Source organism: Suncus etruscus, chromosome 12 (assembly GCF_024139225.1).
Source record: "Suncus etruscus isolate mSunEtr1 chromosome 12, mSunEtr1.pri.cur, whole genome shotgun sequence".
Taxonomy (NCBI): Eukaryota; Metazoa; Chordata; class Mammalia; order Eulipotyphla; family Soricidae; genus Suncus; species Suncus etruscus.
In genome coordinates this window covers 66477864-66503055 of record NC_064859.1, presented here as the reverse complement: position 1 = coordinate 66503055, position 25192 = coordinate 66477864, and the positions used below count along the sequence as shown (strand labels likewise).

General features: G+C 40.0%; 1 protein-coding gene across 1 annotated transcript in view; it reads right to left on the bottom strand.

Moving 5' to 3' along the window:
• The window catches only part of TPO (thyroid peroxidase), a 127097-nt gene that overhangs the window by 38597 nt on the left and 63308 nt on the right, over window positions 1-25192 (bottom strand). The window contains exons 8-11 of the mRNA XM_049784653.1: window positions 18813-19331; window positions 7572-7830; window positions 6123-6293; window positions 1388-1625 (exon numbers count right to left, since the gene is read on the bottom strand). Coding sequence (XP_049640610.1) covers window positions 1388-1625; window positions 6123-6293; window positions 7572-7830; window positions 18813-19331 — 1187 coding nt within the window. The remainder of the gene's footprint in view (window positions 1-1387; window positions 1626-6122; window positions 6294-7571; window positions 7831-18812; window positions 19332-25192) is intronic.

The window sequence follows — 25192 nt, the reverse complement described above, 5'->3', positions numbered from 1 at the left end:
CTCCTAACCAAATGTGTAAGAGCTCCACAACAAAGTGTGTGAGAGCCTACAACAAAGTGTATTAAAGCTCACAATCATGTGTGTGATTCCTGGTCACAGCAACAAAACAAAAATGAAAAGGAAGGATTAAAAACATCCATAAAAATGAAGAGAACCTCCTTCCACCTTTGGGAAGCCTTGACTGAGTGACTGCAAGGGTTGTGGGGATCCCCCTTTTACATGAGATTTGCCCAGAGCCACTTTCCTCTCAGAAAGTGAAGATCTTTGACCATTCCCACAGCTCTTGACTGGACTGGAAGACAGTGCACTTCTCTCTTTCATAAAAGCTTTTTCCTCTTTCCTTGAGAGCGATTCTCCTCAGCTTATGAGAGAGTGGCCTCCCTACAGATCAGTCAGCTCATCAGAGTTGAGTATTGAGGATGAGAAGCTCAGGTTTGTTTTCCCTTGAAAACTCATACTGGATGTTTTACACAGACATCCATCGGATGGAAAGAAAATGCCCCTGAATCAGTACTTTCTAGGTCTTTCACATAATACAGGATTGGTTTATATGACATCTTATTTGACATGACAGGTGGCTCTCTCTGTGGAATTTGTGACTCTGTGACTAGGTTGGTGTCAGAGTCCCAGAAGTCCATGCGCAGTTTGGTTTGGGAGTTAGGTTGTAAGAACATAAGGAGATAGCTAATACAGAATCTTGAAAGAACCTAAATTTTTCTACAAATGTTTAAGCTGGGCATGGTAACAAAAATAAACAAACAAAAAATAAAAAACAAATGGCAATAAACTAAAACAAAAACTGATACATTATAGGGACCATATACATAAGTAAAAGAGAACATTTTTTTTTCATTATTTGCATTTCTCCCAAATTTCCAATTCAGTGCAGGTGGTAACATTTCTGATTTTCTGGAGTTCTTTTTTTGGGGGGGAAGGGCAGGGCAGAGTGGCTCAGTGTTAGATCGTAACACAGCTCTGGTTTCAGCATGTATATCACAAGTGAGCTCCTCCCACCTCAGTTTCACAAACACTGTCATAGACATGAAATTGAGTGACTTTTAAGACTGCCAGGACACACTATTTGTTCATTGAAGGCTGCCTAATTTTTTTTCTGTGATGGGATGATAGGAGAGAATCACTAACATTTCCCATGTCTGAGAAATTCCATTGTGTTTTCTGGGATGTGTATTTATGTCTTATCATAACCCATTTACAAGCCAGCATTAGAGTTGATCAAACTATGGTTGAGAAAAATATTTGGCCTGGAACCACAAATATTGAATGATGGAATTAGGATTTGAACTCAGATTTGACTGAGTTCAAGTGAGCCATGTAGGACTATCACTGTCTGTGTAGATCATAGATGCAACTGGTTATATATACCTACCGGTCACCATCCCTCAAGGCCTTCATTTGCCTCCCAATGATGCAAGCAAACAGGGGGCCTGTCCGCGCTCCAGGGAGGAATCTCTCAACCAGGCCACCTAGCCAGACATCAATGTTGTCAGGGTGGCCGTACAAGTCCATTATTCTATCAGCAATGCTCTTGTTGCCAATGGTAGTGTTCAAATCAGCTCTGGTCTCCAGCCTGGGTAGGCCACAAAACTCTCTCCACTCATTATAACCTGCATGGAAAAGAGGGCTCAGGCTTTCTCTCTCTCAAGGAACCTAATATTCTTTTGACCTTATGAATGCTATAATCCATTCACATGGACTATATGGTACAGAAATAGAAACCTGTACACAGCTTCCAGCCACAGAGAAATTACTTCATTACCTTCTATGTCGCTGAGAATTTCACCTGCTGAAATAGTCTGCACAGACTTTGGAGTCTTGTTGAAGAGCTTGCTCATAAATTATATAGGATAGGTCAATGATGTTGAATCTAAGACTAGAGTGAGTTCATATTGTCTGGCCTATACTCAGTTCCTGTCTCTGCACTGCTGCAGTGCATTTGAGACAGAATTTTTCTAACAGCAGAGTTCACACACCATACCCAATATAAAACGCTGATAGGAACTTTCTCTGGACAAGAGTTAGGCATGATCATCCCAGGATAGAAAGAAAAGAAAAGAAGAAAGAAAGAAAGAAAGAAAGAAAGAAAGAAAGAAAGAAAGAAAGAAAGAAAGAAAGAAAGAAAGAAAGAAAGAAAGAAAGAAAGAAGAAAAAGAAAAGAAAGAAAGAAAGAAAGAAAGAAAAAGAGAAGGAAGGAAGGAAGGAAGGAAGGAAGGAAGGAAGGAAGGAAGGAAGGAAGGAAGGAAGAAGAGAAAGAAGAGAGAGAAAGAAGAGAGAGAAAGAAAACAGAAAGAGAAAGAAAGGAAGGAAGGAAGGAAGGAAGGAAGGAAGGAAGAAGAAAGAAAGGGAAAAAAGGGAAAGAAGAAAGAAAGAAAGAAAGAAAGAAAGAAAGAAAGAAAGAAAGAAGAGAAAGAAAGAAGGAAGGAAGAAGAACAGTAAGAAAGAAAGAACACTTGTAATAACAACTCTCTCTTATTCTCTCTTTCACACACACACACACACACACACACACACACACAACACTTGAACAGATATGAAAGAATGTCTTTATCTGACCAGTTTTATCTTGTAATGAAGATATCTCACTGTGGCTCCATTGCTCAGCATCATTTCTCAAATACTGATCAAAAGAATCAGGAACTCTTCCTCTTTCTTCCTCTCTGAGCAATACAATGGTGCGGGCCACATTACTGCCCAGCATCTATCTGTGTCTGACTTTGTGGTACTGTCACTGACCCAGTTAGGTATCCACTCCTCCTCTCTTAGGCTTCTTCTTTCACCTGAATTCTTACAACCACCTGGTCCCTCTGCCTCTATCTCAACCAGGTGTTACCTCCAGACTCTGGGGATATTACTTCCAACCAAAGTGCATGGAAAGATGGATGTATGACATCTTTGACATTTTCAAGGATGTTGAGGCACTCATGAGAAAACCTGAGTGCTCAAAGAAAGCCTTCTGTTCAGACAAAATAGAACCACACACACACACACACACACACACACACACACACAAATCAAATATTTTCCTGTGAGATAAAGAAAGGCTAATAAGTGATAATGAGACTTGCTGAGTCCAAGAAGAGGAAATTGGAAGGAAAGTAAAAAGAAGGACTGGAGTCAGCCACTACCCAGGTGTTTGCAAGAAAAACATAAATGGGGGTAGAAGGTTGTGAAGAAAAGGTTGGCTCTGCTCCAATTTCACTAACTCTACCCTGCTGGCTCCTAATCTCAGAAACAGCTGCTCCTGGAACATGGGATGCATATGCCTACCTGCCCCAGGGCCCTCCCATGATGCTACAGTGAGGGCTCCAGTACTCTCCTTGCTAAAACTGCTCAGGTTTAGCCACTCACATTCCTCTAGTCTTGACTAAATTTGTTTGTAATAACTGAACGCTCAAAATAGCAAAATAGATTCTGCTCAGTTACCCCACCTCTCTTATGGTCATTACATTCATATTTATCCTCAAGTGAAAGGAGATACCCAGAAAACAATGTTTTCCACTGATTTGTTTCCTCTACAAAGAATGTATATAAATCAAAGACAGAAAACATCAACGAAAATTAAAATCTGAGCTTTGAAAAAAAAACCTGCTATCAAATATGCTTGGGCTCACTTTTATTCAACAAGCCTCATGATTCAAATTTATATAGTGACTGCATATGCAGATGCTCTTCTCACGAAAAGTCTCGATTAGGCCTCTTATCTCAGGACATTATATGTATTGTTACTCAACTCCCCAGAGAAGCATAGCTGCCGTAATTCAGAACCTGCCATTTGTAGAAGACTGCTTATGACCCCTGATTTTGTTCACAGAATGACAATTCTTTACTCCTATCAGAGATGTCTGGGAGAGTGATTGTCCATTTCTTAGAGATTCTCCTGTCTCCCCCACCTCAGTGCTGATGGTGGTATTTCTTCTTTATCACATAATCTGTGACATAGTCACTTGGAGACTCAACCATCACAAACCTACCCTCTGAATTTCTCATGAATAGTACCTGAAAGCAGAGCAGCACTAAATTTGATTTATGGAGAAAATATATATATTCCCAGTGCCTGTATTAGAGCTTGGGGAACACGGCAGTTCTTTCATTGAATATTTGCTGAAAGAATGTGTTTATTTTTGAGAGAATCAAAACTCCAAATATGAAGTGAACCAAGATCAAAATTAAGGCTAATATTGCTATAATGATATAGACCTTCTGTAAATATTTTAACTAATAAAAAGTAATAAAAATATTTCAATACCGTGAGAGACAGGCACTTTAAGTTTTACATAGAAAAATAAGAAATTAGAAAGATATTTTTCGTTCTTACTACTGTAAGAGAAGTCATATTTATCTCTCTTCAGTCCCAGAGGAAAAGGGTACAGTGTCTAGAACATGACAAAGAGATAAAAAGTCAAAATGCTCTCACAGGACCTCAGAGACAGAAGCAGGAATATAAATTTTGATATTTTTCTATATGCTAGACAGAGGAGGAAAAGTAATCGAAAAAATGCAACTTTGGGGAATGTTTATTAGATATTTTATGATCTCTGCACAATGAAGCAAAATATCTCACTGAGTAGGAGTGACCACTATAACATGAATTTAATGAGCATTTATTATCAAATTATATAATTTAACCTCAGACCTATCTTTTTTTAATTTGATTAGTTGTTCATTCTATACTTGGTCTCCCATTGTATCAATTTTCTTCATTCACATAAATTAGAGAATTAGGGTGTTGCCTACACTCTTTAAGCTTTGGTCTTCATATTAGTTTTTTTAAAGAACAATTTTATTGAGGGGATAGAAATGTAGTACAGGGGTTATATTTCTTTCCATGAAAGTGACTGGCTCTGGTTTGATCCCTGGCACTACATATGGTCCCCAGCATATTGTCAAGAGTGACCCCCTGAGCATAGAGCCAGTCAGAAATTGATCCCTGAGCACCAACCTTGTGTTGGCCCTCAAATACAAAATCAAAGCAAAAAAAGATAATTATTTACTCATTAAAAATTTCCCCTCCCTCTCCTTTCTATCAGTTTTATAACGCCTGGAATTTCTGTTGGGGGAAAGGGATGGAAGTGGGTGTCACACATTTGATTGTTGTGCTGTATGCCTCTAGATCCAATATGGCTTGTGGTGTCTGATAATATAGACAGCAGGTCTTCCAGCATGCATATAGTATGATAAGGGGTTGAACTTATGGCCTTATGTATGCTTGCAGGTACTTTGAACAAAGAGCCATCTCCTAGCCCCTCCTTATCACTTTTTAAACTGATCCTAATGTAGGATCATAGGGCTTATAAGGAGATGGTCTAAGTTAACAGAAAATAATATGTATGATCTAGTCTGTGGACTGTAGAAGCACTGCTATGTAAATTGACACACAGACTTGCACATAAACTCATAAATTCACACACAGAAATTAGGCATTGGCTAGGACAGGTCTAGAAGAAGCACTAAAGGTCAACCGGATACCAAAACGTGCAGATCTCCGATAAAGGAAAGCAACAGTGCATGAGACATTTTGGGTCAGTTTCAGAAAAGAATGATGTGGATTGGGAAAGGAAAGGTGGGATTCAGAGTTAGAAAGCATAAGAAGGGAAGAAGGAGAATGTATAAACTAGTCATCTGACCCCAGTAGGGATCCCTACTCAAACCAGTAGCAAGAGATTAACCTGGCTAGACTGATAACCTTGCAAGCAGCACAATTACCTCTTATGGCTCCAAGATGTCAGTTAGAAAGAGGCAGGGAAGAGAACGATTTGCTCTAGCACTACATGAGTGCTGGGACCTGCAATTTGATCCTAAGAAGCCAGGTGCAGACTTGTTACCACCTTTCCAGAAATTTCTGCCCCCCTGACCCACAACATGCTATTTATAACTACTTGGCTTCTTCCTTGCTGGGAGCCTCCTTTCCCTCTCATTGCAGTTCTGTTGTCCAAGCAAAGCAGGAATGACCTCTGTAGTGCAGTGAGCTAGACTGCAAAAGGTAGTTTCTGAGAAGTTGATAGGAAGTTGCAGACACACTTTACTTTAAACTCAACTCCCAAGGAACAGTGGATAATTTGCCAGACTCTACAACACAAGAAACCATTTTTAAAGCAGAGGCAAACCTGGTAAACCATGGTCCCGGCCCCTCTGCAGGTTGAGTGATGCCAGATCTAAAGTGCCTGTGCTGGACAGCACAAAGAGCCTCTCTGTCAGCTCTTCGTTCATCAGCTGGTCCTGCACTTGTAGTTTGGTGGGTCTAGCAAGAAGGCCACGCACCACGGGATCCAAACCTCCTGGAAAATATCATGGAAAAGATAGTGAAACTTCTTGAATTCTGGAGAAATGAAAATATCTAAAATGATAAATTGACACCTATAGCCAATATCTCTTGAAGTTCACAAATTCACTTGATGTGATACCGATGTTTTCCAATGAATTTAAGAAACTTATTTGGTTGGTGAATTTATATACTTGTATCCTAGGTATATCTTGTCATTGTGTAGGAATGATCTTTCGATATGAAGGGGAATTCTAAAATTGTCCTTGTGAAGGTTTTATTTTCCTTTTGAGCAGTAGGAACAGTGTAAAGGAACACATTTGCTGAATTCTAACTCTTGGTATAATAGAAGGAGATATGGCTTTGTTTAGTGTACAGTTGGTGTGTTCAGGGATCTCTTGCTCTCCAGTTATTCCATAGCATCTTGTGGACTACTCAGCTCCCACCTTCTACCATTGAGGAAACTATCAGGCTTGTCTCTTGTTGCTCTAACATCTAAGGCCACAGCACCTCCTACATTGAGGAAACTATCAGGCCTGCCTCTTGTTGCTCTAATATTTAAGACCACTAGCAGCCTCTCTTTCCCTTCAGATACTATGTCTATTTGTTTGGTTTTGTTCATGAGCCACACACAGCAGTTCTCAGAATTTATTTCTAGTTCAGTTCTCAAGGAATCTCTTCTGGTATTCCTCAGGACAGCATGTGATGCGTTGCAAAGCTGGTGCTCAAACCATTGGCTCAACTTTCTAGCTCCAGTCCAACACCTAATTGGAGACCATTACCTTCTCAATAAGAATGGAAGCTTCCAGGTACATGTGGTGGAGAACATGAGAATCTTATAAAAAAAATCCTGACAAGACTTTGCTCAGGAATTGAAGTGGTTCTCTGAGCAGTTTTCTTCCAAAGAAAGCCCATCTATTGGCATTCCAATGCAATTTGGCATAGAACCATGCATCGAGCAAAAACATTTCCTGAAGATAAGTTGGAATTGCTGACCCTGAATAGGCAGAGATGGCAGCTCCAACATTTTTTTTAATGCAACAGAGGGGGTTATAACCCGCACCTATGAACTTAAAAAAGCTTGAAAAATCCTTGCAGAAGCATCTTTAATAAATGCTTAAGCCTATTTACAACCTGTAATTATGCTTATTTTCTCCAAAAGTAATGGTAACAAGACAACATTCATTCAAATGGTCCAGTGTGAAGGGAAATTCTGTGCCTTCCAGGATAGAGATTATCTCATCTCAAAGGGAGAAAAATGCACCAACCCAGCTGGCCCAAAGCAGAGATGCACCTTCTTTGATGAGCCTCCAGGGACTGAAGAAAACATCCTGAAGCCGGAGTTTAGGGAGATCAGGGTGATCTTGGAAGTGGGCATCAAGTCGTCTTACCAGGGGGTGGATTGTGGCATGACCAAAACGGAAGGCAGCTGTGGAAAACACATTGGAGACTGTGGGATCCACAGTGGAGTCATAGCCTTTATAAATGCTCACATGCTGCTCAAAGGCCGTGGAGCCCAAAATTTTGGGGAGGTAATCTCTCATAGTGATAATCTGTGGAGAAAGAAGACAAGTGAGTGGTTCAGGACAGTAAATCATGTGTGTGCTCCCAGGAGGGGAGGTGCAGGGGGACACAGATACAGAAAATGACACTTCCTGCACAATCATGGATCAGCAGAATTGTAGCTGGTGGGAGGCATGCCATTTATGTAAAGAAATAGATAAGCAGGTATAGGAGTTTCTGTGAGAATAAAAAATATATGGTTTTTATGCTATTTATATACGATATATAGATATAACATATACAACTATAGATTATAGACTTAAGTAAAGGATCTTTGTGTTGATCTTTCTTTTTTTGTCTTTAATTTTTATTTTATTTAAACAACTTTATTACATACATGATTGTGTTTGGGTTTCAGTCATGTAAAGAACACCACCCATCACCAGTGCAACATTCCCATCACCAATGTCCCAAATCTCCCTCCTCCCCACCCAACCCACGCCTATACTCTAGACAGGCTTTCTATTTTCCACGTACATTCTCATTATTAGGATAATTCAAAATGTAGTTATTTCTCTAACTAAACTCATCCCTGTTTGTAGTTAGCTTCATGAGGTGAGCTGTAACTTCCAGCTCTTTTCTCTTTTGTGTCTGAATGTTATTATTGCAAGAATGTCTTTCATTTTTCTTAAAGCCCATAGATGAGTGAGACCATTCTGCATCTTTCTCTCACTCCTGACAATTTCACTCAGCATAATAGATTCCATGTATATCCATGTATAGGAAAATTTCATGACTTCATCTCTCCTGACAGCTGCATAATATTCCATTGTGTATATGTACCACAGTTTCTTTAGCCATTCATCTGTTGAAGGGTATCTTGGCTGTTTCCAGAGTCTTGCTATGGTAAATAGTGCTGCAATGAATATAGGTGTAAGGAAGGGATTTTTGTATTGTATTTTTGTGTTCCTAGGGTATATTCCTAGGAGTGGTATAGCTGGATCGTATGGGAGCTCGATTTCCAGTTTTTGGAGGAATCTCCATATTGCTTTCCATAAAGGTTGAACTAGACGGCATTCCCACCAGCAGTGGATAAGAGTTCCTTTCTCTCCACATCACCACCAACACTGCTTTTTCTCATTCTTTGTGATGTGTGCCAATCTCTGGGGTGTGAGATGGTATCTTATAGTTGTTTTGATTTGCATCTCCCTGATGATTAGTGATGTGGAGCATTTTTCATGTGTCTTTTGGCCATTTGTATTTATTCTTTGTCTAAGTGTCTGTTCATTTTTTCTCCCAATTTTTTGATGGTATTAGATGATTTTTTCTTGTAAAGTTCTGTCAGTGCCTTGTACATTTTGGATATTAGCCCTTATCTGATGGGTATTGGGTGAATAGTTTCTCCCACTCAGTGGGGGGCTTTTGTATCCTGGGTGCTATTTCTTTTAAGGTGCAGAAGCTTCTCAGCTTAATATATTCCCATCTGTTAATCTCTGCTTTCACTTGCTTGGAGAGTGCAGTTTCCTCCTTGAAGATGCATGTAATGTCCTGGAGTGTTTTGCCTATGTGCTGTTCTATATATCTTATGGTTTTGGGGCTGATATCGAGGTCTTTAATCCATTTGGATTTAACTGTCATACATGATGTTAACTGGGGGTCTAAGTTCAATTTTTTGCAAGTGGCTAGCCAGTTGTGCCAACACCACTTGTTGAAGAGGCTTTCTTTGCTCCATTTAGGATTTCTTGCTCCTTTATCAAAAATTGGGTGATTGTATGTCTGGGGAACATTCTCTGAGTATTCGAGTATATTCCATTGATCTGAGGGCCTGTCTTTATTCCAATACCATGCTGTTTTGATAACTATTGCTTTGTAGTAAAGTTTAAAGTTGGGGAAAGTAATTCCTCCCATATTCTTTTTCCCAATGATTGCTTTAGCTATTCTAGGGTATTTATTGTTCAAAACGAATTTCAAAAGTGCCTGATCCACTTCTTTGAAGAATGTCATGGGTATCTTTAGAGGGATGGCATTAAATCTGTATAATGCCTTCGGGATTATTGCCATTTTGATGATGTTAATCCTGCCAATCCATGAGCAGGGTATGTGTTTTCATTTCTGCGTTTTCTCTATTATTTCTTGAAGCAGAGTTTTCTAGTTTTCTTTGTATAGGTCCTTCACATTTTTAGTCAAGTTGATTCCAAGATATTTGAGTTTGTGTGGCACTATTGTGAATGGGGGTGTTTTCTTAATGTCCATTTATTTCTTATTACTATTGGTGTATAGAAAGGCCATTGATTTTTGTGTGTTAATTTTGTAGCCTGCCACCTTGCTATATGAGTCTATTGTTTCTAGAAGCTTTTTCGTAGAGACTTTAGTGTTTTCTAAGTAGAGTATCATATCATCTGCAAACAGCAAGAGCTTGATTTCTTCCTTTCCTATCTGGATTCCCTTGATATCTTTTTCTTGTCTAATCATTATAGCAAGTACTTCCAGTGTTATGTTGAATAGGAGTGGTGAGAGAGGACAGCCTTGTCTTGTGCCAGAATTTAGAGGAAAGGCTTTCAGTTTTTCTCCATTGAGGACAATATTTGCCTCTGGCTTGTGGTAGATGGCCTTAACTATATTGAGAAAGGTTCCTTCCATTCTCATCTTGCTGAAAGTTTTGATCAAGAATGGGTGTTGGACCTTATCAAATGCTTTCTCTGCATCTATTGGTATGATCTTGTGATTTCTATTTTTCTTGTTGTTGATGTTGTGTATTATGTTGATAGATTTACGGATGTTAAACCAGCCTTGCATTCCTGGGATGAAACCTACTTCATCATAGTGGATGATCTTAATGAGGCATTGAATTCTATTTGCCAGGATTTTGTTGAGGATCTTTGCATCCGTATTCATCAGCGGTATTGGTCTGTAATTTTCTTTTTTGGTAGCATCTCTGTCTGGTTTAGGTATCAAGGTGATATTGGCTTCATAAAAGCTATTTGCAAGTGTTCCTGGTTTTTTTTTTTTTAATTTCATGAAAGAGTCTTGTCAGGATTGGCAGTAGTTCCTCTTGAAAGATTTGAAAGAATTCTTTAGTAAATCCATCTGGGCCAGGGCTTTTGTTTTTGGGCAGACATTTGATTACTGTCTTAATTTCCTCAATAGTGATGGGTGTGTTTAGATATGCTACATCCTCTTCATTCGATCGTGGAAGATTATAAGAGTCCAAAATTTATTCATTTCTTCCAGGTTTTCATTTTTAGTGGCATAGAGTTTCTCAAAGTAGTTTCTGATTACCCTTTGTATCTCTACCATATCAGTAGTGATCTCTCCTTTCTCATTCCTAATACGAGCTATGTAGTTTCTCTCTCTCTCTCTCTCTCTCTCTCTCTCTCTCTCTCTCTCTCTTTCTTTGTTAGTTTTGCCAATGGTCTATCAATCTTGTTTATTTTTTCAAAGAACCAACTTCTGCTTTCATTGATCTTTTGGATTGTTTTATGGGTTTCTACTTCGTTGATTTCTGCTCTCAGCTTTGTTATTTCCTTCTGTCTCCCTATTTTTGGGTCCTTTTGTTGAGTACTTTCTAATTCTATGAGCTGTGTCATTAAGCTATTCAGGTATGCCCCTTCTTCTTTCCTGATGTGTGCTTGCAAAGCTATAAATTTTCCTCTTATTACTGCTTTTGCTGTGTCCCATAGGTTCTGATTGTGTCTCCATTGTCATTTGTTTTCAGGAAGGTTTTGATTTCCTCTTGTATTTCATCTCAGACCCACTGGTTATTCAGTATTAGGCTGTTTAACTTCCAGGTATTAAAGTTTTTCTTTTGTGTCCCTTTGTAGTTCACGACAGGTTCAAGGTGGAGCTGATCTTCCTTTTTTTTTTTTTTTTTTTTGCATTTTTTTCTTGATTTAAACATCTTGATTACAAATATAATTGTGATTAGGTTTCAATCATATAAAGAACACCACCTTCACCAGTGAAACATTCCCACCACCAATGTCCTAAATCTCCCTCCATCCTACCCCACCCCCACCTGTACTCTAGACAGGCTATCCATTTCCCTCATTCATTCACATGATTATGGTAGTTCTCAGTGTAGTTATTTCTATAAGTGCACTCACCACTCTTTGTGGTGAGCTTCATGAAGTGAGCTGGAAGTTCCAGTCCTCCTCTCATTGTCTCTGAGTATTGTTGCAAAGATGACAAAAAACCCATAGATGAGTGAGACCATTCTGTGTCTCTCTCTCTCCCTCTGATTTATTTCGCTCAGCATGATGGACTCCATGAACATCCATGTATAGGAAAATTTCATGACTTCATCTCTCCTGACGGCTGCATAATATTCCATTGTGTATATGTACCAGGGTTTCTTTAGCCATTCGTCTGTTGAAGGGCATCTTGGTTGTTTCCAGAGCCTGGCTATTATGAATAGTGCTGCAATAAATATAGGTGTGAGGAAGGGGTTTTTGTATTGTATTCTTGTGTTCCTAGGGTATATCCTTAGGAATGGAATAGCTGGGTCAAATGGGAGGTCAGTTTCCAGTTTTTGGAGGAATCTCCATATCACTTTCCATAGAGGTTGGATTAGATGGCATTCCCACAGCAGTGGATAAGAGTTCCTTTCCACATCCCTGCCAACACCAATTGTTCTCATTCTTTGTGATGTGTGCCAATCTCTGTGGTGTGAGATGGTATCTCATCGTTGTTTTGATTTGCATCTCCCTGATGATCAGTGATGAGGAGCATTTTTTCATGTGCCTTTTGGCCATTTGTATTTCTTTTTTATCAAAGTGTCTGTTCATTTCTTCTCCCCATTTTTGATGGATTTATATATTTTTTTCTTGTAAAGTTCTGTCAGTGCCCTGTATATTTTGGATATTAGCTCTTTATCTGATGGGTATTGGGTGAATAGTTTCTCCCACATGGTGGATGGCTCTTGTTTCCTGGTCACTATTTTTTTTGAGGTGCAGAAGCTTCTCAGATTATTGTATTCCCATCTGTTTATTTCTGCTTCCACTTGTTTGGAAAGGCATCCTTGAAGATGCCTTTAGTCTCAATGTCATGGAGTGTTTTACCTACAGGTTGTTCCTATATACCTTATGGTATCAGGTCTGATATCAAGGTCTTTAATCCATTTGGATTTTACCTTTGTACATGATGTTAACTGGGGGTCTATGTTAGCTTTTTTGCAAGTGGCTAACCAGTTCTGCCAGCACCACTTGTTGAAGAGATTTTCCCTGCTCCACTTAGGATTTCTTGCTCCCTTGTCAAAAATTAGGTGATTGTATTTCTGGGGAACATTGTCTGAGAACTCAAGCCTATTCCACTGATCTGAGGGTCTGTCTTTATTCCAATACCATGCTGTTTTGATAACTATTGCTTTGTAGTACAGTTCAAAGTTGGGGAAAGTAATGCCTCCCATTTTCCTTTTCCCTAGGAGTACTTTAGCTAGTGTGTTGATCTTTCTACTTTACTCTTCTGTATAGTCTTGGATTACTTGTTAATTATTTGTAAGGACTACAAAAATTCAGTGATAAAAGACTGTCAGAAAGTAGTTTTAATAGGACTGGCTTTGAGCTTTAGATCTCATAAATAAGTTTGAAGTTCCCACTTTTGATTCATCCTGTGAGTTTACACCTCCTATGATAAGGGGACAAATGCAAGTCTATCTAATATTGACAGATTTCATTGTGGCTATATAAAAAGCATTCTCAGGCCAAGGGCTGGTCTCGTGGCTTGTAGGTAATGGTAGGTTCTGACAGAAAACATGTGGTCATGGAGCCCTGAGGGGCACAGATTCCCTCCCCTTGTCTAAGCGACAGTAAAGCAGTCCCTTTCCTGCTGAGCATTGACAATAATCGTTGATTACCACAGCTTTTGCAAAGATTACATAAAAGAATAATGTGTACCGAAGAGCCCTGTAAATGGTAATCATGGCGTAGTCAGAGGGACTTGCAATTTCTAATTGACAGTGGTCCCTAGAACATTACGAACAAGGCTCTGCTTTTAGCTTTAACAGCATTTCTTTCAGTTATACAAATCAGTATCAAATTGTTTTGGTGTTTAAAGGAATATATTGGTCAATGAATCACATTTAAATGAGGTACAAACCAACAGGAATAATTCTATACTAGGATATAAATGCATTATGTTTAGTTTATTGGTGTAGGGAGGTAAGCTGTGTAAGCTGTTAACACGCTCAGATTGTTTACAAAAAATAACAAACAAAAGCATCTGTGTACTTGTAACAGATGACAAAATATATTTTCTTCATGCACAATTTAGTATTTGCTGAAAGAGTGGGAGGGGACCTGGAGTCTGGCACAGGGCTTGCTGTGCCCAGCAGGGGACAGATGGAAAATGTCCCAATTCTGTGCATCCACTCCCAGGCAGTCCATAACAGAGAAGAATGGAAGGTTACACCACCATTTCTGACTAATTAGTCCACTCTGAACTGTACTGCTGGTTTCATTCTGCAGATACAGCCTCTCATCCCAGCAGCAGTGGTGTGTGGTTCCAAATAAGTCTGAAGTTTCTCCTGACAGTCAAATGAGTTTGGCTTTGCACTCATAGAACTTTCCATCTCTGTCAACAGTGTTGGAATTTTTCTCCCTGTTGCAGGAGATATTGGCCTCCCTCTTTACCCAAGTTGAGCAACTTAATATTCACATGTAAGCTATTTTGATGGTGCTTCTTTTCTTTTTCCTTGACCTGAGATCTGACTGGGGAGCCCAGGGAATGGTTTCCTGATGGGAAACCTAAACACATCTGCTACTGTTAGTTGATGTCTTGCTACTAATAGCCAAACCAGCAACTTATGCAAACAAAGATCTTTTCACTGAGTTAGGTCTTAGACTCTGCAACCTCCCTATGTGAACTGTCAGACACTTATCTCCTCTTCTGCTTCTCCTGATATTAAAAGCTAATTAAAGATATATTTGGAAATTCTTGGAATACTCCATGGAGAGCTGGAAGACAGGGACAACATCCATGCTCTGAGCAATGGGCCTCAGAGGATTGATCATGCCATGACTCTAGAATTTTCATGATTTTCATGAAAATTTCATGATCTGAAAACATTTTGGTAATTTGTAATTGGTGCCCTGGGGTGTGAGACTATACCTTGTTTTAGCCAAAACAAAGATAATCTCTGATTTCTTTTTATTTGTTTACAATTTGGTTTAACCCAAAACAAAGATCATCTTATATGTAAACCTGGGTGGGACAGGTTCAGGATAGCCTGAGCTATCTGCCCTTACACTGTCATCATTGCCCCAACTGGGGTGGTCTCTGTACTCAATAAAAATAGTTCTGACAGGAAGTTTGCTTTCAATATGAGGCTTGAAGATTGCCAGACTGTAGCAGGACAGCCCCTGAAGAGGTTGACTGATGGAGGGATGGAGAATGAGGCCCTTTTCTTCCAGCTCGGAGCACGCGTCTGCCACCCTGTCTAGCCCACGGTTCTGAGGTGAATTGGCGGGTAAACAGCTCGCAGACAATCAGGCTCGTGGAAATATTTGCTTTATTCGGATGGACAAAACTGAAGTCCAAAGACTCAGATTCAGTTCCAGCCAGCAAAAAACTCCCGCTTTCCACAGACCCTTGATCTTATACTCCAGAGTCAGGTCCCACCCAATGGTGGGATCAGATACCAACCAATGGTGAAAGCAGAATCAGGTCCTACCCTAGGGTGGGGGCAGAATGCCAGGTCACACCCTAGGGTAGGGCACAATCACCAATCAGTTTAGGGTGAGTAACATAGTAATCCCCCAAAATATTTACATACACAACACCAGACTACAGGTATTTCATCCTCAGCCTGGTTTGGATTATTTTATGCGTGACCCTGTTTTAGACTCATTCATCCAGTGTTGATTTTATACAGCATATGGGGTGATTTTACACTGGGATTGAGATGACTCTCAAAGAATAGCACTCTTCCTCGACTTTTATAAAATGGGAGGTAATGCCTTCCTCCCCTAGGTCCTGGTGGATGCTCCATACTTTAAAGTTTGTCTGTTTCCATCTCATCTCTTAAGAGCCCTGGTTCTTTCAGACACTGCAGAGCATAACTTCTCATATCCTTGACATGGGTTATTGCCTGCCCTGAAATTTTGGACACAGGAAAATGGTTGAAGGCAGGGCACTTGCTAGTAGAGGAAGAGAAGATGGAGGGGGAGCATTTTTAGAGCTCACTATGGTAAACTGATATTTGGGGAGCACTAGTCAGCCACACATGCCCCTCAGGCTGAGTCTCCTACCTCTTCTAATTATCCCAGTCTGCTCCATGAAAGAGACCTTCTTCCATGCTTAAAGAAATTAATTCAGTTAGACTCCAGAGACAGGAGTCTCTGGAATCAAGGAGGGACATAGCTGTCCAGAAACAGGGTATATGTTAGAGTCCAGCTTTTACTTCTTTCTGCCTGCAGACCTGAAGTGGGATGCAGCTAAAACTTCTGGCACTGAGGCAGGAAAGTTCATCTGGAGTGGCTGGTGGCCTTTATTCATAATATCTGATCAGCAACTGAAATTTTTTTGTCAGAATTCACAATCATGTGAGATGGGATAACAGAAACTCTCACAGTAGAGATAGTGCTTATTGGAATCTTTCAGCAGAAGTAAGAAGCCCATCTCTGTCTTTCCTTCTTTCCCTACTACCTCCATCCCCAACTAGGGTATCTCTCAGAGAACAAAGCCCTGCAGCTGTGCTATAGCAGAAAGTCCTTTACATCCTTCTCAGAGGAAATCTGGCTGGTTCCCTGATGGGTGTGAGCAAGATAAGTTTCTTCTCCTTTGGCTACCAGCCTTGCCCACATGCCCTGAGAATTGAGGGAACAAAATCTTTTCTCTGGATTCCAGATCTGCTCTCCAGTACCTGGCTGTAAAAATCATCTGTCGAAAGAATTTTTTCAGTCACCCCTATTGACTCATCTCCACAGAACCCATCCTGTGCTGTGATAAGAATTCTTTTTCTCTTCCTTCTACCCCACCTGTGCTGGGCAGACAATTGCTTTTCTCCTCTCTTCCCAACTGGGCACAGGTATTTTTAAAGTGGGTCCCAGATTCTCTCTAAAATATGTTCTAGCTAAATTTCTGAAACGCGAGCTTCCATTTTAGCAGGTAGTAGGATGGTATCTGCACGTGATGAGCAATGGGAGAAAATTTTCCTGAGCACTTCAGTGTTCCAATGGGAGAAAATTTTCCTGAGCACTTCAGTGTTCCAATGTCCTACTGACCTGAAATTAGAGGGAGGAAAGGAAGTAGATATCCCAGCAGCAGGCTGTCTGTCTCACAGACAAAAGAACACCCCAATAAGTTCCCTTCTAAAGAATTGTTGGTAATTAGCTTTGGGCCAATGAGAGAGAGACTTTGAGATCATATAATTACCAAACTGTAGACTGATTGAGCCAGGGAAGAAAAATAACCAGTGTTCACTCTATTGGACGTATTTCAATATAGTTCAAAGTCCCAGCAAAGGCATTCTCCACACATCAAACACCACTCCTCAGTGTTTTGAGGTTTCCAAGATATTTGTTAAAAAAAACATCAAAGAAGATGTATTGATTGAAAAAATACACTCACAAAGAAATATAAAAGTGAAATGTAAAAATAAAAAAGATAAAATATTAAAGTTTTTAAAAAAGCAGAGAATAGAGAAAATTGATTAAGGAAGGGAATATAAGACACTCAAGTGATCCCTTTTCATTAATTTTTGTCATTTCACTTATTAAGGAGAAACAGCTGCCAGATGTGATGATTTGTCATTTCAGATTCTCTGTAATTCTAGACTTCAACTATTGCAAATTTTGTGTGATAAGTCAGGACCACATGATAAATAAGGCACAGCCTCCAAATTTCCCCCAATAATCCCAGAAGTAGCCAGAAAGAAAGAGGATGGGCTATATGGCCATTCTGGAACTTGGTTTTTGATCAGTTTATGTGGATCACAAATTCATATTCACACACACATAATTTACCTTTTCATGCAATACCTATTTGTATGCATCCGGCTTTCCCCACACACAACAGCCTATTAGGTCTGGGCTGACTCTTACTTAGTATATACACTGATGAAAAGTACTGAAATACCACAGCTGAGTGATTGCTCCTTAGAACTGTTACAATTTCTTTGACACCAAGGGGAAGACTTAGAATAAGGTTCCAGAACCCTAATGATCAGACTCTGGGCTCTTATCTGACTGCTGACTCCCTGAGCACAGTGGACCATAGAAGAGATGAAAACCAGCTTCTGGGGAGAGATCCACCTATCAGAAGGTCTTGTGTCACCTTGGACTAGACTTAATTTTGTCCTCAATCATGGAGAGGATCAAGGTATAATTAACCAAGTATCACTGTAGGGTGGGGCCTACACAAACACTCATGAAATAGCTTTCACTCACTTTTCATAACAAACCCCTTAACCCTGCATGTTAGCAACTGTATTTTCTAGGTAAAACTCATTTTTTTCAAATCATACCGCTGGGACCAACTTTAGCTAATCCACCCATATCTCTCTACCACAGAGCTAGACATTAGTGTGGGAGGAGGCTCAGTGTTAAAAGTGGCTGCCTTGGGTGGACCAAACCCAGGTTCAGGCTGTGGCATTGGAACATAATGAGGAAATGATGAAAATAGCCAAGTTTAACATGCCAATGTGCAAATCTCCTACAAGATTGGCCTACTACTTTTCTTTTAGGTTTCACCTGTGTGTCCAAAATACAAAAACTGTAAAAATCACTGCTGGACACCCCTCTCGAAGGATTGCCGAAAATATAAGATTTCAAGTCTATTAGACAACTACTATGAGCTGTGCCAGAAAGTGCTGGATGGCCTAGTCATCTGTTGTGGTCTTTGAGCTTCTGTTTAGGGCTCAAATATTCAGGCCAGCTAAGTCTCTCCATTCCTAAGAGAACGAGCAGTTGAGGAACAGGCACCAAAGACCCTAGACTGCAGATTGGGTCTGATGCAGAGGTCTGTGTGCACCCAACAGGCAACACCCTTGAGGAGTTTGCACCCAGAAACACCCCTCCTTCAAGGCCCTTGCACGCACCTGATGCAGAGCGCCCACGAGCTTGCGCGCCTCCTGGTAGACAGTGTCTGCGCTCCAGTGAGTGTTGAGGGCCTTGAGCGCCATGGCCAGGCGGTTATGCTCGCGAAGCCACAGCGTATGCATGGCTGCTAGGGAGGGGACTTCAGTGGCTCGGCCGTCCCCCGCCAGAAAGCAGGGGACCCGGGCTACTCCCGGGGTGCCGGGCTCCGGAGCGCAGGCGGCTGGAGCAGGAGGTGTTGCAAAGGGCAGGTAGGCCCGACCAGCGTCCAGGTAGCGAGCATTGACCCGGAGCAATCCCTGGGGGCTGGACCAGTTCCGCAGCTGTTTCTCTGCGGCCGGGGAACTGCCATACACCGTGGAGGCATCGAGGAAGGAGGTCAATCCATTCATCTGTTGTCGTGGGTTTGCCTGGGATAGATTGCCAAAGAGAGCTCCTTGGTTCCCGGTACCACAGGCGGCTGAAGAGCGGTAAAAGGGCAAACACGCAGAGCCAAAGGGCTTGGAAGCATTGGCCTGGAGCTGCAAGAAACAGGAAGTTAAGGTCACTAGGCTTCTTTGGGAGACCCCCTTTTATGTTAAAAGTTGTTGGCTGGTGATAAAGCACCACATGGAAATGCTCTGACCTCCGCATAAATCAGCTTTTCTGGGACCCTTCCTTCCACTTGAGAGGACAAGATAGATTTCAGCCCCTCATACTCCATGCAAGGATTTGCATCTCCTACCTCGAACCTTCTCTTGTTATTTTTTTGGGGGGTGGGTGATGGAAATGGGATGTTTATGGGAAGACCCAATGGTGCCCAGGGCTTACTCCTGGTTTAGGGGGGAAACCTGGTTTAGGTTTCCTAAACTACTGGTTTAGAATGGAAACTCCTGTGAAAGTTGGAACTATATGGATTGTCAGGTATTGGTCACATGCAAGCAAGGCAAGCATCTTTCTGCTATACTATCTGTCCCTCCAGCCTCCTGTGTTTTCCTTGGGTTTGTCAAGTCTCATTCTTCATCATCCATGTATGGGTAGATCCTCCCTCTCTCTCTCTGTCTTGCTTTCTGCCCCTGGAGGAGCTGAGCTCTCAGGAAAGGCAGAGTCACAGACTTGTGAACATAATTGTGGAGGGAGCCTGGCTCCTGGTTCCACACTGTTCTTAGCCAGCTGTTTCCTTATACTCTCTGAAGCACAAAGGACAGCTATAAATAATTTTTTTAAATGATTAATGTTACACAAGATAGAACCCTTTGGAGTATGAGTGTGTGTGATCACTTCCAAAGAACCACTCTCTCTTACCAGCAATGCACTGGAGAGCAGTTAAACTCTTCATTCACATCTGCACACCCTGATTTTAAGACTTCTGTTTCTTAGATCCTGTGTGTGAGTTAACTTGCTCTAGGTAACAAAGTCAGGAACTAAACAGATTCCAAAAGAAGGGGTTTTACTGAAAGGCATGTTCCCATGGCTGATACTATTAATGATGAAGAGAAGTGTAAGGCCACTCTATGGACACAGCTCTAGCTCTGCACTATGGAGATGACTATGGGTAGATGAACAAGGGCTTAGTGACTAGATACTAGTTACCAACCACACTAGATTGGTAAGGTTTTGTTGGTGAGAGAGGCCGAAGTATGGAAGTGCTTGGTCAAATTTGGGGCAATAAAAAGAATTAGGTAAAAAAGGGAGTTGGGTGTGGTGACTGTTGAAGCCTAGTAGATGCTGCCAGCCTTGGTCAAGCTGCTGATTAGAGCAGTTCAACTGTGAACTGGATGTAAACTAGAAGATCAGTTCCCCAGCCTTTCTTTGAGGTAGTTACCAGGTCCAGGTTCTGTGCATTAAAGAAAAGGTCAACTCTTGGGAAAAACTTAGAGGGCTAGAAGTTGAATTTCAGACTAAAAGGGACTTAGCATGTGGGGCTACTGAGCATCTCCATTGGGGACCCCAAATGCTATCAATTGAATAGGACTCTATCAAAAAGAATGGAAAACTAGAGAAATAGTAACGAGATAAGGCTCTTGCTTTGTACAAAGCTGACTCCTCAGTCCCTAGAAATGCACACGTTGCCCCAGCACACACACACACACACACACACACACACACACACACACACACACACACACACACACACACACACACACGCCAGGGGTTCATTCCTGAGTTCATTCCTAACTCTGTAATTAAAAATAACCTCTAAGCACAGCTCAAACAAAACAAAATAACCAAACAAAGAAAAGTCAAGAGGTTCATCATTATGAGAATCTCAAATAATGAGAATGAATTTGAGCAAACTCAGTAAACCAAATTTAGTAAAAGCAGGAATTTCATTAGTACAAATAATAAAATTAATTATACATAATAAAAATGGCAATTAAGATTGTTCTATATAAGTTCTAGTTTAAAGGCAAGTTTGAAAAGAAATATAATTCAGTTTTAGACACAAAAGGAATATTACATCTTATGTAAAGCTAATAGCAAACTCTTTCCTTAGGAAACTAGTCTTTATGTTACTTTAGTTAATAAAATAGTAAAAAAAAAAAAAAAAAAAAAAACACCAAATAGTTCAGAATTTGGCCAAAGAAGAACTGGAGAGATAGCTCAGGGATTAAAGTACAAGCCTTGCACATTCAAGGATCTGAGTTTAATTTTCAACACCACATGACTCCCCAAGCACAGCCAGGCATAGTCCTGCAGGTGTCTAGCACCACCAGATATGACTCTAGCAAAATTAGACCTGAGCAGCGCTGAGTCTTAGAATTAAGTTGCTCCATATAATTGGTTGAATAGTAGTAGGAATAGTTTCCAGGGTTCTTGAGTGCTTTTTATGAGGGCTTTCTTCCCAACAACAACAACAACAACAAAAAGAACTTAGTGAAGACACTGAGAAAAGTAAAAAGAAATAAAGTAAAGAGAATGACTAAATGTAAGTTAAAATAATATGTAAAATAAATATATAACAGAAAAGAAACAAAAATTTCAGATTTTACAATTCTAGGAAAAAGAAATAACAAAACAAACTTTGCTGAAAAAGGTCAGATATAGTGAATATTGAAAGGCCTGTAAGTTGTTGATTATGAAATTCTTAGGCATCATGCCTGCATGTATATCCAGATGAAGATATATGACTGATTCCTAGCAAAGTGAGAGTAACTTAAATTGTACAAGGAAGAAATAAAAAGCTTAAATGAAATTTAATAGGGAAGAAATTGGCAAGGTAAACAGATCTGATATTGACCCCAGTACAGTGAACATGGTATGTCAGAGTCAACTTCTGTCAAATCCTCACAGGACAAAGCATCTCAGCACCATTTAAACTCTGCAGCATAAAAGGGATATAAAATCTCCCAACTAATTTTACAAAGTCCTCTAAATTTAATATTTACTGTGATAAAAATAATACAGTGACAGAAAGTACAATTCAATATCCCTTCTAAAACAGTAACAACAGAACAATAGTGAATTGGAAGGACATATACAATATCCAGATAGGTTTATTTCCAGAGTTGTTTAGTATGGGGAATAAATTATTGTTATCCAGAACACCTCCAAATTAAATTATAAAAATAAGATTATTATTTATGTAAAGCATAATAATGAATACACTGTTATATATTTCCAATTAAATACAAGTAAAGTGGAATAGAGTTAAATTATATAACAGTACAATCAGATAAGAAATTATGTCTTGAACAGTAAAACTATATAAACCATTTTAACTAAAATGAAGAACTAGAGAAAAACACCCATTTTTTTTTACTATTTTACTATCTCAGATATTTTTAAAAATTTGTTTAAATTAAAGACTAGAAAAATCATAATCAAAGAAGAACACAGCAAAAACAGCTCTTAAGTGCCTAACCTCAGGTAGGCTTGCCTCCGCCCACAAGGAAGGGGCCTAATTCCTGCCTGTCTCTGGGCTAAAGGGGACTCTTTAAAAAGCAACATCTGTGACTGATTCCTGATCCCGGGTGACAATCAAAGAAGAACACAGCAAGACTAGAAAAATCAAATAAAACTTGTAAAAGTTACAAAAATAATAAAAAAAACCTCAACAAAGCTAAATTTTAGTTGTGTTACATTAGATGTTTTAGAATATCTAAAATTACAGAAAATTAAAATTTCTGTATAAAGCATTCTCATAACACAAGAAAAATCTAAAATAATCTTCCTTTTATAAGAGGAACAAAGACAGGTTAAAAAAATTCTTTCCTTTATTCCTTATCTCTCTTCCCCTCCCATTATCCTTAGAGGAAAAAAACTACCTTCAAAGCACAATAATCAAAATCACATGTACAAATTAAATGAAATAAATGATCTACATCAGAAAATTATAAAACGCCCTACTAAATAGAAAGAAAACTTGAAGAAAGTCTAGTTTTCTTCTTCTTTTTTTTTTTTTTTTTGGCCACACCCAGTGATGCTCAGAAGCCACTCCTGGCTATGTGCTCAGAAATTGCTCCTAGCTTGGGGGACCATTTGGGAGGACGGGGGATTGAACTGCAGTCTGTCCTGGGTCAGCTGCTTGTAAGGCAAAGGCCCTACTGCTGTGCTGTCGCTCTGACCCCTAGTTTTCTTTTAATGAAGTATAAATTAAGTGATGCCAGTTGGACTCATAGTAATACTTGTTTGCATTGTGAAGTAGATGAATTAATTAAAAAGTACATATAACTAAGAAGTCTTGATTTTTGTAAAAGATCTGGGCTATAGCCTAGGGTAGGGTTTTCCTTAATGGTCTCAAGGTATGTTCTAGTCAGTCACGGTTGTCAAAGTCAGTTTTCTGTAGTTAGTGCTCTTATTTTTCATAGTTCAAAGGACGATACTTCTTCTGATTTCCACTTAGTGTTAGGTGATGTGATACTTAGGTCAAGTTTTCATTTCCTCGCTGTCCTCGTTGTCATATTAACACTGGCACAAGTATCTCTCCCAATGCAGTTTAGTTCCTGGTGTTGTTGCATGGGCTTGTTTTAGTTCTACATCTGGGATCTGGGATTTGAGAGTGAACTAACACTGTCCAATCTCGTGGAGACTGAGTTGTATCCACATGACATATGTCCAAGGTGGGAGGCACCCTTGTATAAAAAGTGAGTTCTTATTCTAGAAGATAAGATCTTGTGTCTGAGTCCATGATTTCCCCCTATTTACTGTGCCTATACAAAAACATATGGTGTCCTTTTGTATTGCTGGTGCTATTCCAGGTAAGGATGACAGACCACACGTACACTATCTGTGGTGTGATCTGTGCTTTTATCCCAGGCAAGACGTTTTCTTGGTTTTTGACCAAGCAGCACCAAAACTGGAAGGATAGAGATAATATGTATATATAAAAATAAATTATATAGATAAAATTGAGATATATAAAAAAAGGGAAATTGAGAAAAAAAGGGAGAAAAGGTATTTGAAAGAAGAAAGTGATGGGGGAGGCTATCTCTATGTTTAGGAATACATATTTTAAGATACATTTTAAAAAAGGTATTAAGCTAAGTTAGGCAATATAGGCCTCCCAATTAGGTCTTCTGACATATTCTTGTGGGGAGTGAAAGCCAAGGTACTTTTTCGTATCACAGACTTTGGTCTAGACTCGAGTTTAATATATGATTTGCGGCATTTCAGAGTCCTATAGTGTCCTTGAGCTGAGGGTTTTGCTGCAGCTGAATCCAGTATCATGCAACCGTCCACGATTTGAAGAGGGTGAGAGGGATCACAAGCTTGAGTCAGAAGGTTTATTGGTTGTGGTTTCTCGCAAAGACACAAGATGAGGGATCAAGAGGGTGTCTTTCATTGAGGAGCTGGATGGTGGTCTGTTGGGAAGGAGGTCAGTCTTGGTGCCTAACGAGTTAAAAACTGAGGGTAAACAGGGTTAAATAAGGGGGAGATAACAAATCCAGGTTGGGATATGGTGGAGGGAGGTAGAAAGGTCTCTGGGTGTGGAAAGGCAATATATTATTAGTACAGAGGCCCAATTCTGACAACAGAGACTGAGCAGAACCATTGGAATCATAATTTCCTAGACTTCAGCTTAGGGAACGAGCAAAAACATGGAGCACATGATACAGAAAACTGAACACACCAACAATGGTGGAACAGTACCTCTAGAACCTTAAAGACTCTATTCTAGGCCCTGTCCTAGGACCTGCGCAAATACCAAGATTGCTTGCTATAGTGGCCTTATTTTCTCATCCACAACAGAGAAGAAAGGTTCCTGACACCACAAAAAAACAAACAAACAAACAAACAAAAACCCTGGGATAAGGCAATAAGAAGATATGGAGCCAGCGGTTGTTCCCATGACAATATGCTTCAAGAGTGGAGAAACCCTGAATCTCTTAGGCCACGGGAATTTTCTTCCTTCCCCAATACTTGCTGTGCCTATACTAAAACAAAAACAAAAACAAAAACA